At 36.2% G+C, this 17,455-nt stretch overlaps 1 protein-coding gene across 1 annotated transcript; it reads right to left on the bottom strand.

Moving 5' to 3' along the window:
• Positions 1-1,369: 1,369 nt before the first annotated feature.
• Positions 1,370-11,212, bottom strand: Fitm (acyl-coenzyme A diphosphatase Fitm). Its single transcript, XM_089233772.1, has one exon. It carries the CDS (start codon positions 11,134-11,136, stop codon positions 10,162-10,164), a length of 975 nt encoding a protein of 324 aa, XP_089089898.1. The 5' UTR covers positions 11,137-11,212; the 3' UTR covers positions 1,370-10,161.
• Between the last annotated feature and the right edge of the window lie 6,243 nt (positions 11,213-17,455).

Genomic DNA, 17,455 nt, shown 5'->3' with positions numbered 1-17,455 from the left:
AATCTGTAATAATTAAATGTTTATAAGTTTCAGAATTTATTTATTAACTAACTTTAGTAAATACATATTGGGGCAAAAGCCCAAAATTTGGTTAAACTTGAGGCATTTGCCATGACACATACTTGAATTGAAATGATAGAAAAAGTGATGTAAGAGAATGACAAAATGTAATGTGCTTATGACCACTAAAGGTTCTACTATTTTTATATAATCAGGTTCTAGTTATGTTCAGAATATTTCAGATTTTTCATTAATTATATTGTGAAACTCACGTCAAATATTTAATTCAAATGCTTTACAATTTAATGGAGAGCATATTCAAAGGCATTAGGTTTTATATTAACAAAACTTTGAAATGGAATCTAAAATCACACTTTTTAGTGAAAGTGGAACTTTCACTCATTTCTTATATTATCTTTAATGCTCAAAGTGGTGAGCATTAGTGTCCACTTTGCAAACTGGTGGGCAGCTGTCACTTCACTCCTTAGCATGTTTTCAAAAAAACCAGAAACTGATCAACCAATTTTTAAGGAGACTTCACACACACATTGGTTGTAACATATATATCATATCTATTCAAATCTAAATTGCCTTCCTGAATCTAATGTGAACAGAATTTGAAAAACTATCAACTATTTAGAATTTGAATATGTTGTATTTCTACGTGGAAAGAAACATTTCCTGATGGACGAGGTGCTGGATGTACCCCCCCCCCCATGTTTTCGGATTCTTGGAATGTGCTTGAGAATGGTAGTGTAAATATAGGTCATGCTGTCTGTGCGTGGGAGTGCATAGAAGAACCCCATATACTTGCAATCAGTTGAGGTTTGTCTTTTGCAAAGCGTGGCAGCAGCTCTTATCTGCTCTCACCAATTTAAATAAATTCCCATTTTTCTTGATGTTATGAAATTGCTGCTGAGTCTACATGTCATTATCTTTATTTAAATGCAACACATTTTTTTTAAAACACCACAAATATATATTTTTTGGTTTACCTCAGTATTATTTAATTTTCACTTTTACTCTTCTTACAATTTGATGAGTAAAAAAAACAGTATAAAAACAGTGGCTGGCTGGTGGGAAAGTAGAGGGAACCTGTTCTACTCAATCTCCCTACACTCCCTGAAAAGTTTTTGAAATTTATCTCTGGTATTTCAACTATGCATAGTCAAAATTTGTTGCCGAAAGCCTGTACGTAAAAGGAGGTTAAAACTTGTATTTCGAAATTTACACATTAGTTCATACCATGAAGGTCAGAGCAAAGCTACCAAACTTATCCCGTTGCTGCTGAGCTCTTCCAGTTCAGGTGATAGTTCATATACAGCCTTCCATAAAAATCTAAACAAACTACTTTATTTAAAATAAATACTTCAGAAGATATTCTTTTTATTATTGAAAAATATACAAACTTTCCTTCCATCCTCAAACTAAGGCAATAAGTAGAAAAACAATCCAACATTTGTACTTGCCACATAAATTTGGAGTAATGATACCAAACACAAGGATCAGAATAATGAATATTATGCTATTTTCCCCTCATTTTTAACACAAAAATATTCAGTCAAAACATACCAAAACAAAAACAAAAAACTATAATTCACTTGTAAAGCTTAACAATTTAAATTCCTGCCAAGATCAACATTTCTCAAAGAATTAGTAACTGAGTTACTGATCTAATTCCATCTTTTAAAACCCTCAAATTGGGACAGCTGATGATAGGATCACCTGTTTTTATCATTGCATGTCTGAATCTATTGGATTTAATGCGTGTAAAGCTGTGATTACACTATAAAAGTGTGATAAAAGATCTTTTACAAAACTTGGGAAAAAATCAATAATCCCATTTGTTACATTCACTCAAATGTAACCACTATGCTTATTGGTTGCATTTTTCAAATTTCATAAAAGAACTTTTCTGAAACTTTTATAGTGTAATACAGGCCTAAAGAGAAGCCAGGCCTCAGCCCGGTGTCTAACCAGCAGTTAGTGTCTCAAGCATGGACCAACAAGCAATATTCAAAATTAATAAAATAATAATTTACAAATACAGTTGACACTCATTATAACAACCCCCAGCGAAAGCAGACATTCTATCAAAAAAAAAACATAAGATAGTTGTGTTATATGAAAACGTATGGGACTTACTGATTGATGATTAACACATGAAATAATGACTTCAATCAATAGAGACAGTTTATAGCAAACGTTATCAAACTTTTTCCAAACGTGCTGTCCCTTTCCCTAATCAATGCTTATCCATGGCTCCCCAAAGCAGTTTAACAAAGAATCTCTTTGAAAAACCTTGGTCGGGGGAACCCAGTCTTCAGGATTACTTCAATATCTCAATGAGATGTGAAGCAGGGTTTGTTACATTGAACGTGGAAGGATCGGACAATCATTGATAAAAGAATTGTCATTATAATGCATAGTCAGTTAATCATTATAATGAGCATCAACTGTATTTTAATACTGTTAGATGTAGAAATTAACTCTTTCTTTGCCTCTATTACCTTCTCTGAGAGAGGTAATAGAGGGAAAAATACAAATGGGTTTTTGTGTTTCTCAAAACCAAAAATAATTATAGCCTATGCATTTCAAGCCTCTAAAATCATGATTTTTTTAAATGCAAGCCCTTGGCAAGAACTACAGTAAATATATATCACACTTTCTAGGGAGTATATGCTTAAAACTGGCATAATTCACCCATTCCAGATAAAAACATAATATACAACCATACTTTGAAAAAAGTCAAAGCAAAAATAAATAATTGAAATATACCACAAATAGATTCATAAAAATAAAGAGAATACGTGTATAAATTTTTACTTATTTTATATAATATTTTACCTACAAATATCTTTTTCACTACAATTTATGTCTGCATTATGCAGTAGCATCTTGACCCACGAGATTAATTTTTTCACAAAAATTACTTGTATCATGAGAAATATCATCCCAAATGAAACTTTTCCACATAATATAATGGAGATGTAATTAATTTTTTCCCCACCATTGAAATAAGAACAATTCCATAAAAATAAATTACAGTCAAACCTGTAAAGACATATTTTAAAGGACAGAAAATTTGGTTCACTATATCCAAGCTCATGAAAGAACACTGTTATAAGCCGGATACGCTACATATGTATAATCATACAGTAAAGTCAGGGTTTTCAGATACTTTACTATTAGTTTGATTTAAACACAGCATGGGAAAAAGTATGTAGAATTTACTGTTTCGAGAAGGCAAGTGTGGACTTTGGAGGCAAGTAATCATTTTATCATTTTTGTCGCACTACGGCCATTTTTTGCACACGAGGGCTAATTAGACCAGGACCTACAATTTATTGCCGATTCCGAATGGCAGGCTTGTTTTTTTTATACTCATCGAGAGGTTGGCACGCTAAACACTTAATGAGTAGCAATTTTTTCTGTGGTCATGTCGCCGTTTCTGTTGTATCCCTGCGTTAGGAAAGTTTTCTGACAAGGACGAACCAAGTATCGAACTCGCGACACCTCTAAACATTCTTTGGTACTTTAGGCGAGTATCTTATCAACCTGGGCTACCGCGCCTGGGAGCAAGTAATGTATGGATTTTGCAAGTAGTGCTTTGGATGCTGTAGCATCTTGCCTGCTACAAAATAAAGTAAAAAAAAATTGAATCACAAGAGTGTCAAATTGTGGGACAGAGGTACTATTCTACCTCAAAGTAAACGTCAATGACATCATCTGTGGATAGTTCTCACTGAAGGAAAACCGACTGCCAAACAATTTTCATGTGGATAAATTTCCAAGCATAGATACCAGGCAGATTGTATTGATTATTTTTGTCACACCATGGTCATTTTCTGCACACGAGGGCTAATTAGACCAGGACCAAGTCAAATGCAAGGACAGTTAACAATCAAATGCAATGCTACACCCTATTGAAGATAAGAAGATATCTTTAGGTTTGGGTACCAGGCTGCTGTAACAAGTTGTAAAAGACATATTCACGCCTACTCTCGCCTTAGTTTTCTAAGTACAGTTAAGCTTGCTAAAACATTATCTATTTTTTTTTTTTGGATAATCCAAGTTTTCAGTAATCTTAAAAGGTCTTGCCTCAGGCAGGGATTACACTATAAAAGTTTGATAAAAGATCTTTTACAAAACTTGAAAAATACAACCAATAAGCCTATTGGGTGCATTTTTTGTATGAATGTAACTGGTACAATTATTTGTTTCATTTTTCCAGTTTTATAAAAGAACTATTATCAAACTTTTGCAGTGTAATCCCGGCCTTCTCACCGGTAAGGAACTTTTCCTTACCTATCGAAGGTTGACGGCAACCTTCATAGTGAAAGACGAACATTTTACCACTGTGGCACTCGTTCGTCTCACTGGCACCAGGTTATGGACCACTGTTATACTACATTCACTTGCAAGATTACTCTAACAAAACTTGAACTACCCACACAGAAAAAAAACACTAGTAGATCAAGTTACCACTGCATATTCACCGAAATGTCCATAGACAATAATATATTTCAACACTGAAATCACCAAACCATAACAAATAATTTGAATTTTAAAAAAGTATACATACAGAGTGTTTGTAAACTATTTAGATAAAATCTGAGGGAGTGATATTACTCATCAAGACTAACAATATTTACAATGGAGCCTATGGTCACAATCCACTCAGAGTGTCAGAAAAGCTAAACTTGAAAACTGGTCCAAAAAGCACTGCTACAAAAACAAACTACAAGTCCTCAATTCCAATGTGATTTCTGCTCAGGCTGTTCCACTTACCATACAGAGGGGCATGGAGTGGTTTTTGCATGATGGGGAGGGGGGCAGCATACTTTTGCATCGCTATCCAAAATGTCCAGAATGCCAGTTATCCCAAATGGTGGATTGGATGTATGGACCTGTGGCATGGCCTCCCCATGCTCACCCGACTTCTTGTGAGAGGCACATAAAAGCATTGGTGCACAAGGCAACTGCAGACTGTGAAAGATCTTGTCACAAGAATCCTTGCTGCAGACAAGATCAATACAACACCACGAGCCTATGACAGCCTATCATTTGAACTGTATATCTTGTGAACTGTGTAATAACACCCTTTGAACATCACAGAGAGAGCATCTCCTTTGGGTCTTTCATTGATCTTCATAGGATTATGCAATTTATGATTTCGTTACGTCTCTTTCACTGTTGAAACTTCAATGTGGAAAATTTACTTTAAGCTTTTCTGACACTCTGAGTGGATTGAGACCCATAGGTTCTTTTGTAAATATTGTTCGTTTTGGTGGGTACCATCAACTCTAATTTTTTCCAAACAGTTTACGATCCCCCTTGTATTTACATTTTTATGATAATTAAGTCACCACTGAAGGACATACGATTTCAGAAGCAAATGTAGATTCAATATATAAGAATATTGTACAATGAAATTTTGAAGGAAAAAAACCTTTCCTTCTTATCTTGTTAGAAAAAATATTGTTTTAGAGAGATTATTATATCGAAAGGCATCATAAACATTACACATCACCAAATATTTATCACCACTTTATAATGAAAACTTTGTACATCAGAAATTTTGAACTTTACAAGAGCAAAAGACGGATGGGACATCCCATTAAATAAAGAACAAAATAGGTTAATTTTTTTCCTCTTTAGAGAGCAGAGAGATCATTGCAGATTTTTTTTCTCCCCAAAAGCTTGAATTGGTGAGATATTTTCTCAATCTAAAACTGTCAAAAAGCCATTTTCGAAAAAAATTGGTACATAAGGTTTTCATTATATATGGTGGCATTATGCTGTTTTGAACATCTCAACTGATCTTTCATCATTGTTAGCACACTACAAAATGCACTTGTGAGAATTGCTGCACAAAACAGTTATCGATTAATAAAATTCAGTCAGTGTTTCACCTTGCAAACAATTTTATCACACTACACTTTTGCGTCATACAGAAAGTAACAACAGTAGCAACTTCATCAAAAATTTTAGGGAACAGGTGTTGCAAAATATATTGATGCCTCTAAATGGCGTTGAAAAAAAATTAAGTGTTTAAAAAACATATTATAGGAAACTTTGAGTGAGATATAAAAAATATATATATATTGCTATAGCAATTTCAGTCTATTAAAAGAACATTGACACAGAAGAAAAGTATATCGTTGTATTGAGAAGAGTTTGACATTAAAGACAATATTCAAAACATAATTTGAAAAAATATTTTTGTAGAGAGCTTTGGTTATATTAAGATCATTGATCATTTTTGTCGCACCACAGTCATTTTCTGCACACGAGGGCTAATTAGACCGGGACCTACAATTTATTGACGATTCCGAACGGCAGGCTTGTTTTTTCTACTCATCAAGAGGTTGGTGCTCTAACCCCTCGATGGGGGACTCCCTGCGGTAACAATTTTTTGCTGCGGTCAAGTCGCCATTTTTTGTTGTACCCCTGTGTCAGGAAAGTTTTCTGACAAGGATGAACCAGGTATCGAACTCGCGACACCTCTAAACATCCTTTCGTACTTTAGGCGAGCATCTTATCGACCGAGCTACCGCGCCCCTAGTTATATTAAGTATCATTGAAAAACAAGGTTTCAATGTCACGTGTAAATGAGCTGCAATCCTCAAGATTATTGCACAGGGTACAAGCTTCCTTTACCCTACTCCTCTAATTCCACACACTTGGATGAATTTGAATTCATTTAATGGAAAGCTTATCGCAGGAAAACCACAAAATGATACAAAGCTGCTGGTTAGAGTATTTTACAGAACCATACTTAAAAACAAAAACTTGAATATTCAGTTCATAAGAAAAAAATATCCCAAGTTCATAAAAAACAAATCATATTTACTTTGATCTAAAGAGCTCCAGAATCTCAGAACCAACAAAAAATATTTTTTTCATCACCCTTTCACAGGGACAAAAATTCATTTTGAAGATCAGTATCGTGAGTAGGGGGGAAGAAGAAGAAATGCCATAGTCAGGCATGGATACAGAGATATATATGAAGAGGCAATTAATTTTGTAGGTTCATAAAATTGTCCTGTACTTTACGGAACAGACCAATTTTTTCCTAGATTATGCAGTTCTTGGGAGGGGAAATTGCTCCACTCTCAATCTGTGTCTGATAATAGTAGAAATCTGACTACATTCTCACAGAAATAAATTTTTTTCCACTAAAATAAGATTTCTTTTTCTGATTTTCAATAGTCATGAGAGATAGGCATTACAAATTGAGAAATCAGCGCTTTACGAGATTTGTTGCAAAAAGTACCCAACCATAATTTCTCCATGAATAAGCCGATGAAGCTAAGAAGGCATGGTTTGATGCATGTTTTAATTTTTCCCTATCTGGCCGGCATATCTCCAGTGAGTGAAGAAGTGTAATTGACCACCAGCATTTTCGTTTTACTGAAATCTGGTCCTGTTCAGGGACATTTTCAGTTTGGGAAAGAAACAGAAGTCCCACTGAGCCATGTTGGCAGAGTAGGGAGCCTGACAAAGTACAGGCATGTTGTATTTGGCCAGGAAACAAACTAAATGTGAGGAATCAGCCTGTGCGTTATCATGATAGAACTGTAATTTCCTGCAACCCACATGTCAGGGGTCGTTTGGATCTCACAGCATCATGATGGTGACTCAGAATCTCTTGGCAGTACTCCTTGATGATGGTTGTGCCATGTGGTGTGTACTCATGATGAACCACAATACTGGAGTCAAAGAAGATGGTCAGCATAACCGGGGTCTCTTCACTAACGTGCAGCCATCTTCAAAGCGGCAGTACCACTCCTTTATCAGTGTGGTGTCCATTGCTTCATCCCCCGAAGGCCTATTGAATGTTGCAGATTGTTCCCTTCTGGAATCTCCAAGCTTTACACAAAATTTAATGCAGCAGCGTTGTCCACGTTTTTCTGACATTTTGCCAAAACAAAAGATGTGACTTCCTCACTCATGGCTCCACATGCTGTAGCAGGGCACTAGGTTGTGTTCTTTTGTGGGTGCCACAGTCAAACTTTCCACAAGCCCCCTTCTATAGTTAATTTATAGCATGAAAAAGTAAAAAAAAAAAGAGAATTTCCCAGGACCATGTCCTCACTCATCAATGATTTGGCAGCGACTGACAGGGAAAGTTGAAGCATGAACACTAGGATCACCTACATACGCGACTAAATCATGCCACCCTAGCTTCATTGGTTTACGCATATTATGGTTTGCTTTTTGAACAAACCGCATAAAACGTTTCTGGGTTCATCATTGCTGAATTAACAGGTAAGGCAATATAGAAAAAATTGGATAGATATCATGTCAATACCAATGAGTAATTAATACACATACATAGAGATGTGATGTGAGAATATTCTCCTGGATGTAAAAATTGGAGAATAACAAAGAATATTCATTTTTCTTTTAAGTAATTTTTTTACTAATTTTGTTTATACTGTGAAATATAAATCAGTTTTCACTGCCTGAAACATTTACAACAAAACAATTTTTGGTATAATCACCTCGAGATAGTCTCAGAATATTCTCCAGGTCATGATGAGAGGTTTTAAAAGTTTGGTGATAAAGATTTTAGAAATCTTTAGATTAAAACATTAAAAAATTTTAAAATTCGATAAATTTTCAGAAATAAGTTCACAACAAAAGGAATTAAATCAAAGTTGATTGATATGGAAGCAATTATTATACAATCACCTTCATTCTAAGAAAATACAGAACTGTTGTTTTTTCAATGCACGTACACTTAAATTCTGTATTACTCACATTTCTTTAAAAGTTGTGCAATTTAACCATGTGGTGGTTTAATTTTCTTGCTTTCAAACTTCAATATACCCATCTTCTAGACGGGAAGAGAGACAGGGACATTCTCCGGAGAATATTCTCTCAAAGGACTACTATTATAAATTACTATAGAATATTCTTATCAAAAATAATAATTATTATACAAAAATAATAATTATTATTCTCAAGTTATTTATCGAGATTATTTATTATAATACATGTCATTACATATATTCTTGATAATACTCTCTGGAAAGATTTCAGTAAATGAAGAATATTCTCATCGAGGAGAAAATATTTGAGTATATTCTCTGGAAGGACTCTATTATTAATAACTTCAGAATTATTATTTTCTATAACAATATTCCCCAGTAATTTATGAAAATAGTCCTTCCAGAGAATATTCTCAAGGATATTATAAGTAACTATATTATAGATAACAGGAGAATATTCTCATCAAGAACTTATAATATTCTCAAGTTATTTATAATAGTAGTCCTACCTATTATTGTAGAGAATTTTACATCTCTACACATACACGGGTATACAAATACAGCATTTGTAAATTTTTACTTAAGACAAGAGTTCATTGATCAATATCCAAAAACAACAAAAAAACAATTTCAAAACATTGAAAGAAATTGTTGAACACTTATATTAGCAATAGAATTTTTTGTCACCTGAACAGCTTCGGTAAAATCTGTTACTTCCCTTGACAACTTATTGTCAAAATAAGTTGTCAAGGCAAACATAATGGTACTGGGTTACCATATCTCCAGCATTCCTTCTATGCAGGTGGCACTAGTTATGCTGGGGTTTTAAATGAGTTCCTCTTTTGTTTGTTTGTCCCCCATCTTTTGAAAAGCAACTGTTCTATTTCATTTTTTTTCCAGCACGTCAGTTGACATGGATTATTTCCTTCCCCAACAGGTCAGGTTAGGCTGTATCATTATTTTTTATTATTTGTTGCACATATGTAAATATTTATTCATTAACCCAGAAATCAGAAAAAGGCAGTCTTTGTTGCTTTCTTTGCATGCAATTTTTTTTTTTTTTTTTTTTTTGGCGTCTGTAGTGTCAGTAGATGGCCTTGGTGACTTTTCATCAGGTACCAAAAATAAATCCCCAAAAATCACCATGTGACGGATTATACCAAAACTGTTCCACCGTCTCACCATAACATTAAACCAAGCTAATCTGCCAGAACCAAGAGTTTCAGAACTGAAGCTAAAAAGAAATTTAAACACCTTTTTATAATATTTATGTAATTCATGCACGTTTGTAGATACGTGAAATATGTTAAAAATTTCAATTTTTGTATTCAATTTCTTCATGTGGAATATGTATAATATTGATAGCTATCACGAAACAGTTTTATGAGCGAAGTGTCCGACTATACGCTGGAAGGTCACCGTATTTAAAGAGGCCCTGTCCTGGCAGGCCGGGCGGAGTGAACGTGTAGAGCCATCGATACGTGAAGTACCATATGCATATGGCGATGACACCACCGACGACTTTCTGTACCATGACATGAAAATACAAGATCGTCGCTATAAGCATCACGTCCCATAACATCGAAAGCAAAGTCATCAGTATGAAAACCGCCCGAACATATGGAGTCAATAAGTAATAATGAGTCTTCAAGTGTTTCAATTCCTCGTCCGAGAGACACTTCAGCGGACTGTCCTCTTCGTAACTCTCGTTCCTTATGAGCTCCCCGATCCGTTCCCAGCCTCGGATGGATTTGGCTTCTTCGGCTATTAACAAACTGCAGTAAATTAGAAGAAACGAATGGCCGGACACATCGAAGCCACCCCAGAAATGACCGTGTTGCTTGCACATAGCCCTGGTGAGATACTTGTCGTTAGAGCATCCAGCCGTACTCGCTTCCACAACCTCGAATAACTTTGTCCAGGAGATCCACATCAGCGTCCCGATAGCCAGCCTGTAGAGATGCCTTCGGACTCGCTCGGCGTTCCCGCAGCAATACACGTAACTGGTCAGAGAGAGATACGCGCCGACTATCGAAATCGTCCATCCCCAGCCTAACTTCACGAAGTACTGATTCAAGACATTGGATTTTTGTGAGAAGTAAGTTCTGGGGATGGGCGTGAAGTCACTGACCAGCGATCCGCACAGTAGAGCGGCCAAATAGACGCATACTTTGATCTCCGGGTCGTACAATATGACTTTCCGACAAACGTGCATGATCACCATGAGGAACACGTGCTTGACCGTCGTCGGCTCTGGCAATGGTTTCTTTCCCTGGTTGATTGGACGTCGCTGCAAATTTTGAGCGACTATCCGGTTTGAAACCGCATTGTTCGGTTGCTTAGCGACTCCGGCCATCTTTACTGGACTTTATTTTTTCCTTGATGTAGGCGAGAGGCCTATTATGGTTGAAGCTCATTCGCAATTATACTGGGCTTTGAACTATCTGGCCAATTCCTGGATGATTGACCAAAGTTGCCAGATCCTTAAAAAATATCCAGCCAAAATCATCCTCAAAAACAGCCCAAAATATTTCAAATTATGCTGCCATCTATGAAACCAAGCAGAAACTATAAACTTTCATTGTAAGGGGCCGTTCAAGTATTATATCAGCAGATTTTCAGACATTTTAGATCCGTCTCTTCCCCCCCCCCACCCCCGTAAAAAATTTTGTTGGCTTTGCCACCTTCCCATGTCCTAACACATACTGAGATCAGAGACGCACCAATCGGTATCTCTGACCCCCAGTATGCGTTAGGAGGCTTCAAGGTCGTAGCGGGGAAGCTTAGGCGGGACCGCAAATGCTTGGTCACCCGGGGCAAGCGCGCATTTTGACACACCCTTGTAATGTTGGAGGAGAGGTTTCAGAATGAAATTTGCGCCCTCTCGGGTCTAGCCAGGGGTGGTCTTAGGACAGTGCGACCGGTGCAATTTCACCGGGCGCCAAATGAGAAGGGGCGCCGAAACGCGTTAAATATACATTACTAGAAAAATATTTTTAAGATACGTATTTATAAAAAAAAAAAAACAATAAAATATACATGAAAAATGATCGAGATGATAATTTTTTCTAAAAAAAACAAAAAGGTTTGAGTATATAATATTACGGTTATTTTTCGAAAAAGAAAATAATCGATGGGCAGGGCACCTATGTGCGTACAGTACATAGCAATTTTGATCAGATAAAAATACACTCTCTTTCTTCAGCTCTTTTCGTTTACCTCTGCAGGAGATTTTGAGGGGAAGACGCAATTTCTTTCTCTTTTGTTGTGCTGTAAAAAATAAAAATGATGGAGGAATCACCCTCGGTCACCCAATTTTTATACTAACGAGAGCAAAAGTGTTTTCCTGTGTTGTGGGGAGTATTACAGCAATTGAAGGTGTCTTCTGATGTGGAAAAGATTTTGAGCCAGAGGCCTTTCATACCCGTTTTTTCCCGACTTGTATTGCTTTTATAAAAAACGCAGAATCGAATCGCCAATACAGTACAGTATTTCGAAAAAAAACATTTAAGAAAAAAAAATGAATGAATTAAAAACTATGATTAGCTGACCATTTTAAATAGGGATCCTGCACTTGGGCCTAGTTCTTACCTGTCACACGAGGAGAAACAAAAATGTTCTCACACGAGAAAACCCATGCACTTTAGCTCCCCCACCCTCATCACTCCCCAGACCTTCCTATTAACTCAACCAGGGGCAGCTCGGTTGCACTGGATGTGCTCTAGAAGGGCGTCAAATCTCTAGGACCACTTGGGGACCTACGACGCCTACTATAACATTGCTGGGGTAATACTACAACTCGCAATTCGCCTACATCTGGAAATGGGCACACAAGCAAAGTGTTGGTGCTTCACTCTGAACAACCCCTACGCACAGGGCCACCCGAATAATCGAAGGAAACAATCTTAATGAATCTATAATTGTTATATTTGTGAGGAATATTCAGAATATCCTCTAACTTTGCTCCGAAAGTTTTTAGAAACTTTAAATTTATAAAGAGACGATGAATAAATGCTACTTTTGTCAGCTGATTCTCGATTAGCTTTCATTAAAAAAGTTATCAGCTACACAATCCTACCAGGTTATTTAGGAAAGAAACAATCCACATTCACTAGAATCAATCAGAAGTAGCGAAAACAGAGAGAAGTGAAAAGTATTAAACAAATTTATTCATATATAACGTAGCCTAAATTGGCTAGATTCATTTATAGGTGTGAATAATTTATTTATTAAAAACTTATTTAGCTGCTGGAAGTTGGGTTAATTAATTTATTTTTCTATCCTTCTGAAGAAAACCCATAACCCTATCTTACCCTTAGAGGAGAAATAGAATATTATATATTATAGAATATTATATATTATAGAATATTATATATTATAGAATATTATATATTATAGAATATTATATATTATAGAATATTATATATTATAGAATATTATATATTATAGAATATTATATATTATAGAATATTATATTATATTATAATTTCTTATATTTCTTCTCAATGATCTTACCCATGCAAATTCTACTCGCTTCAAGCGTCTTACGCGATCATTTTAACTACAGGCGGAGATAGACTTAAAAGTCTATCTAGATAGACTCCTAGATAGACTTAAGATCCTCCCCTAGATAGACTTTTAAGTCTATCTAGGGGAGGGGCATGATGATGATGATGTCAATTCATATATGCGAAAATACATTAGATCAGTCGGCTTTACGTTTGACGCGGGAGGGGGACGCGATTTTGTGGAATCAATCGCGTAAAGCGATAAAGCGAAGGACACCTGAGGGGAGCGGGGGTCTAGATGGTCAATATTCTCTTCTGGGCCGTTTTAATGCAAGGTCCCATCCGGGCACGGCCGCATCGGAGCCTCATGTTAATGAAATTTGGCACAATAAATTCAAATAACAAGTATATATGTGAATTGGTAGGGAGGCACCTTTAGGCTAGGTAGGGACCCCTCAGCCTCGATCCTCTCTCTGGGTCGTGTTAAGAGCATCATGGGTCCTCGGGAAAAGTGATTTTCTCCAAGTCCTCCCCCCCCCCCCCACTTGGCAATACATTTCTGCCTTTCAATTTGCATGCTTGCAATCGAAAATGTTGACCAGAATTCATTTTTTAAAGCCCATGCGTTAAGGCGGCTATGCCTTCTGTGTTGTTGGGGGGGGGGGGGGGTTCTCCTAGATTCTTAAGACACACACAGTCATGCTTTTTCTCTCCATATCTTTTCCACTCAAAAAAGCTCCACATATCTGTTCCTTTCATGACTCCCACATCCTGCAGCAGGGCCTCTAGTCTGAGCTCTTTGGCGAGCTCCGGGACAGATTTTGCACGGGCCCCTGCATAGTAAATTTATACAGTGGAAATTAAAAATTACCTGGAGCTGGCGACCTATCATCAGCATCACCCTTGTGGTAAGCCATGATTTCTTTCACAAGTCTTCCAATTCTAAGTATTTTTCTCGGGAAAATATGGTGGTCAAAAATAACTTCCTATCCTTCCTAAAGCCCTGTAAAAATTTGATGTTGAAAGAACAAAAAAAACATCAATCACAGTGTTTGCCAGATTGGTGGTTTTCCGCCAAATTGTGCTGAGTTGAAAAAGGTTCAGTGGGAAATTTTTGGCTCTGGTGGGTGACGGTTTTTTTGGGTGGCTTTTGCCAACAGTTTTGGTGGCGAATTTCTATTTTGCTTTTTTTCCTTTGCATTCACTTCAGTCCTCACTTATTTTGTGTTTTCTTCTCATGACAACTGAGAACAAATGCAGGAAATCACCAACGATCACCAAAAATGATGCCAAAAAGAGCAAAGTTGCCGATTGTTGTTGAAATTACCAAAAAAACCACCAATCGCAGGAAATAAGACGCTACTGCAAACTGCTGTGGATAAAAATGAGTTTTAAAAAGTTCAAAATGAAATAAGTGCGAGAAGAATATTTATTTTTGTGGTGATAATTTTTATAATTTATAAGTTGAGAAAAAGAAATTAAACCATTGATTTCTATGAAGAACGATAGACTTCGCGGTGCTGAAATTGCAGGAAAAAATTTATTATTTTCATTAAAAAAAAGTAGGAAGTACGAGCCATATGGAAACACCGATCATGCATTATAATTAGAGAATTTTTTCTTCGACATTTTTCACGCAATTACAGTCTTTTTACATTTTTCCAACAATTTTTTACGGCTATTTTCCAACGTTTTTCTCAATTTTTACTCGCCCCCAAAAAAAACATCTTCTAATAAGAGTTCGAATGACCATATGACCCGTAATTTATTGGACACTTACGTGGTTTTGAGACGCTAGTTTAAACAAAATTTTGAACATTCAAGGCTTTAGATTTTCTTTTAAAATTTGTTTCAAATTTATATGAAATGCAACCATCACAAAAAAATAACTATTGGGGATGGATTGGACTCGGTAGATGAGATGGCTTCCTAAAATGGAGGAGGGTGAAAAAAACATCAACTGCGCATGTATCGTGATTATTAAAATTTGACGCGTAAATTATTTATTAATAATTAAGTTTATCTTTTGATAGTTGCAAAAGTTGAGTAATTATTTTTTGAAAAATAATTATCTCATTTCAAAAAAAAATTAATTTTGGCGAAAACAAAACCTTGAAATTTCTAGAAACCGCGGTGTTATTGTCAACCAAGAACCGCCATTTGCTTAACCGTAAGTGATGTTTTTACTTTGAAATGATTGTTTACTCTTTTTTAAGAGGAATATCTAGAGATGAGACGCAATTTTTCAATGAGAGAATAAAGATTGTTTATACACATTTTATTTAAATTTATGATGGGGAATTCGTGATGGGAGGAGGGGGGTCTGTGGTTGATCTATATTTTTTTTTGATGAAGTAATATATATATTTCTAGAGGGCATTTTATGACTGTTATGAAAATATTAGAATATTTCAATTGAAATTCGGATGGAAATCAAAGCCACATTAAATAATGTTTATATAATATGAGCCAATTTGAAACACACAGATAATCTCTGAAGAAGAATCGGGATGAATTTGTTTATTATCTATGAAATTTCGAGACACACAGATAATTATCTATGAAATGCAATATACACCAGTGGTTCTGAAACTTTGACCCTCCACCCCTTCCTGTGGCTCCCTTGCCCATATTGTCCATGTACTTGCGGCTTCCTTCACCCTGATCATTTTACTGTGGTACTACTTTGCCGTAGGTAACTTGTGTCCTTGGGAGCAATATAAAATGTACAATGTTAAATGAGTGCCTGAGAGACCAATTGTGTCCACCCGAGAGTTAATTTACCAGTGCCTATACTCAGTTATCACGATAACTGAGTATAGGCACTGTCAAACGTTAGCTATGGCAAAAAAAAAAGGGACTGGTAAGTACGTATGTAAGGGTGTGTCTACGTCACACTGTCTTACTCAGCCATTGTTTACTCGTTGTCTAAGAGTGCTTACACATGCATGTGCTATGCATCTGGAGCCGAGCAAAGCACAATAGAAAAATGCTGAACTTTGGAGGCTCCACTGGCGATGGATTCAAGAGAGCAGCTTGCATTGCGTCTCTTTGATTTTACATAGCCAAGGCTGCAGTCAAAACTGAGTTGTGCATGGAGAGAGAAAAGACAAAAATGAGGGAGAGAAAGAGCACTGCAAGTTTGCAAAGCAAAACCATACAGAACAGAGGTGGGTAAGCCTACGTAGACACATCCTTACATACAGTGCCTATAATTTCCCAGCTACCTTACTGGGACATTATTTACCAACAGCCTTAAACAATCATCATTTGCCAGTAGCCTTACTCAGCCACCGCTTCTCATTTTCTTTACTTAGCCATGATTTTACTGAACATGGAAATGATAACCGCCATAATTTACTAGCGGCTTCCTTATGCACTACTTAGTCAACATCACTAAAGCAGCGTCCTTGCTTCAGTGAAATTATTTACCAATCCCGCCTAATATTTATTTATTGTAATTGTGGTGTAGTCACGACATTCATGGGAATGACTGGATAAAGTCTGACTACATCATGAATATATGGTTATAATCTGTTGCAGCTCTTTGAATTCATGGTGTGTGCTTTAACTCTTGTGTGATCAATGTGTTGGAGACATTAATTAAAAATTAATTGTGAGGATATGTATTCATGCTATAGACTCTGAGGCACTTTGAGCCTCCCCAATAAATTTTGAAAGGTTGCTGACCCCCCCCCCCCCCCAAATAAGTGCTTAAAAAAAACTATGCAATGCACCTTCCCTCTCTTGCATACCCACTTGAGTCTTGTATATATACGGAACGACTAGTAAATTTCAGCCCCCCCCCCCAATGTTTTTTTATTTTTCCCGATGCCTCTGATTTATGCTCTGAAAGAATCAATACAGACCACATACAGTAGCCATTGCTTATAAGAATCACTGGTTATAATCTATTGCTTATAAGAATCAGATTGGCGAAACGAAAACCAAACACTGTTTTAACATAGGATTATCATAGGTTATGAGAATCAGATTTCCACTTATAAGAATCAAAAAACATTTTTCTTCATCAAAAAACTGGCACTGTACGTTTGAGTAGTGGGAATTTGTAGAAACTATTTAGTATCCACACACACACATACACAAGGTATTCGTAAGACTACTTATTGAGACACTTTATGATGATAAATAGTTATCACGAAGTGA

Source organism: Pholcus phalangioides, unplaced genomic scaffold (genome assembly GCF_987345545.1).
Source record: "Pholcus phalangioides strain wild (caught in Gottingen) unplaced genomic scaffold, Ppha-v1.0 ptg000001l_1, whole genome shotgun sequence".
NCBI lineage: Eukaryota > Metazoa > Arthropoda > Arachnida > Araneae > Pholcidae > Pholcus > Pholcus phalangioides.
The sequence above is the reverse complement of the archived record's forward strand: the minus strand, read 5'-3'. Positions and strand labels throughout refer to the sequence as shown.

Bases quoted from the DNA above. Each gene is read 5' to 3' on its own strand.
- Fitm (XM_089233772.1), bottom strand. From the start codon at position 11,136: ATGGCCGGAGTCGCTAAGCAACCGAACAATGCGGTTTCAAACCGGATA.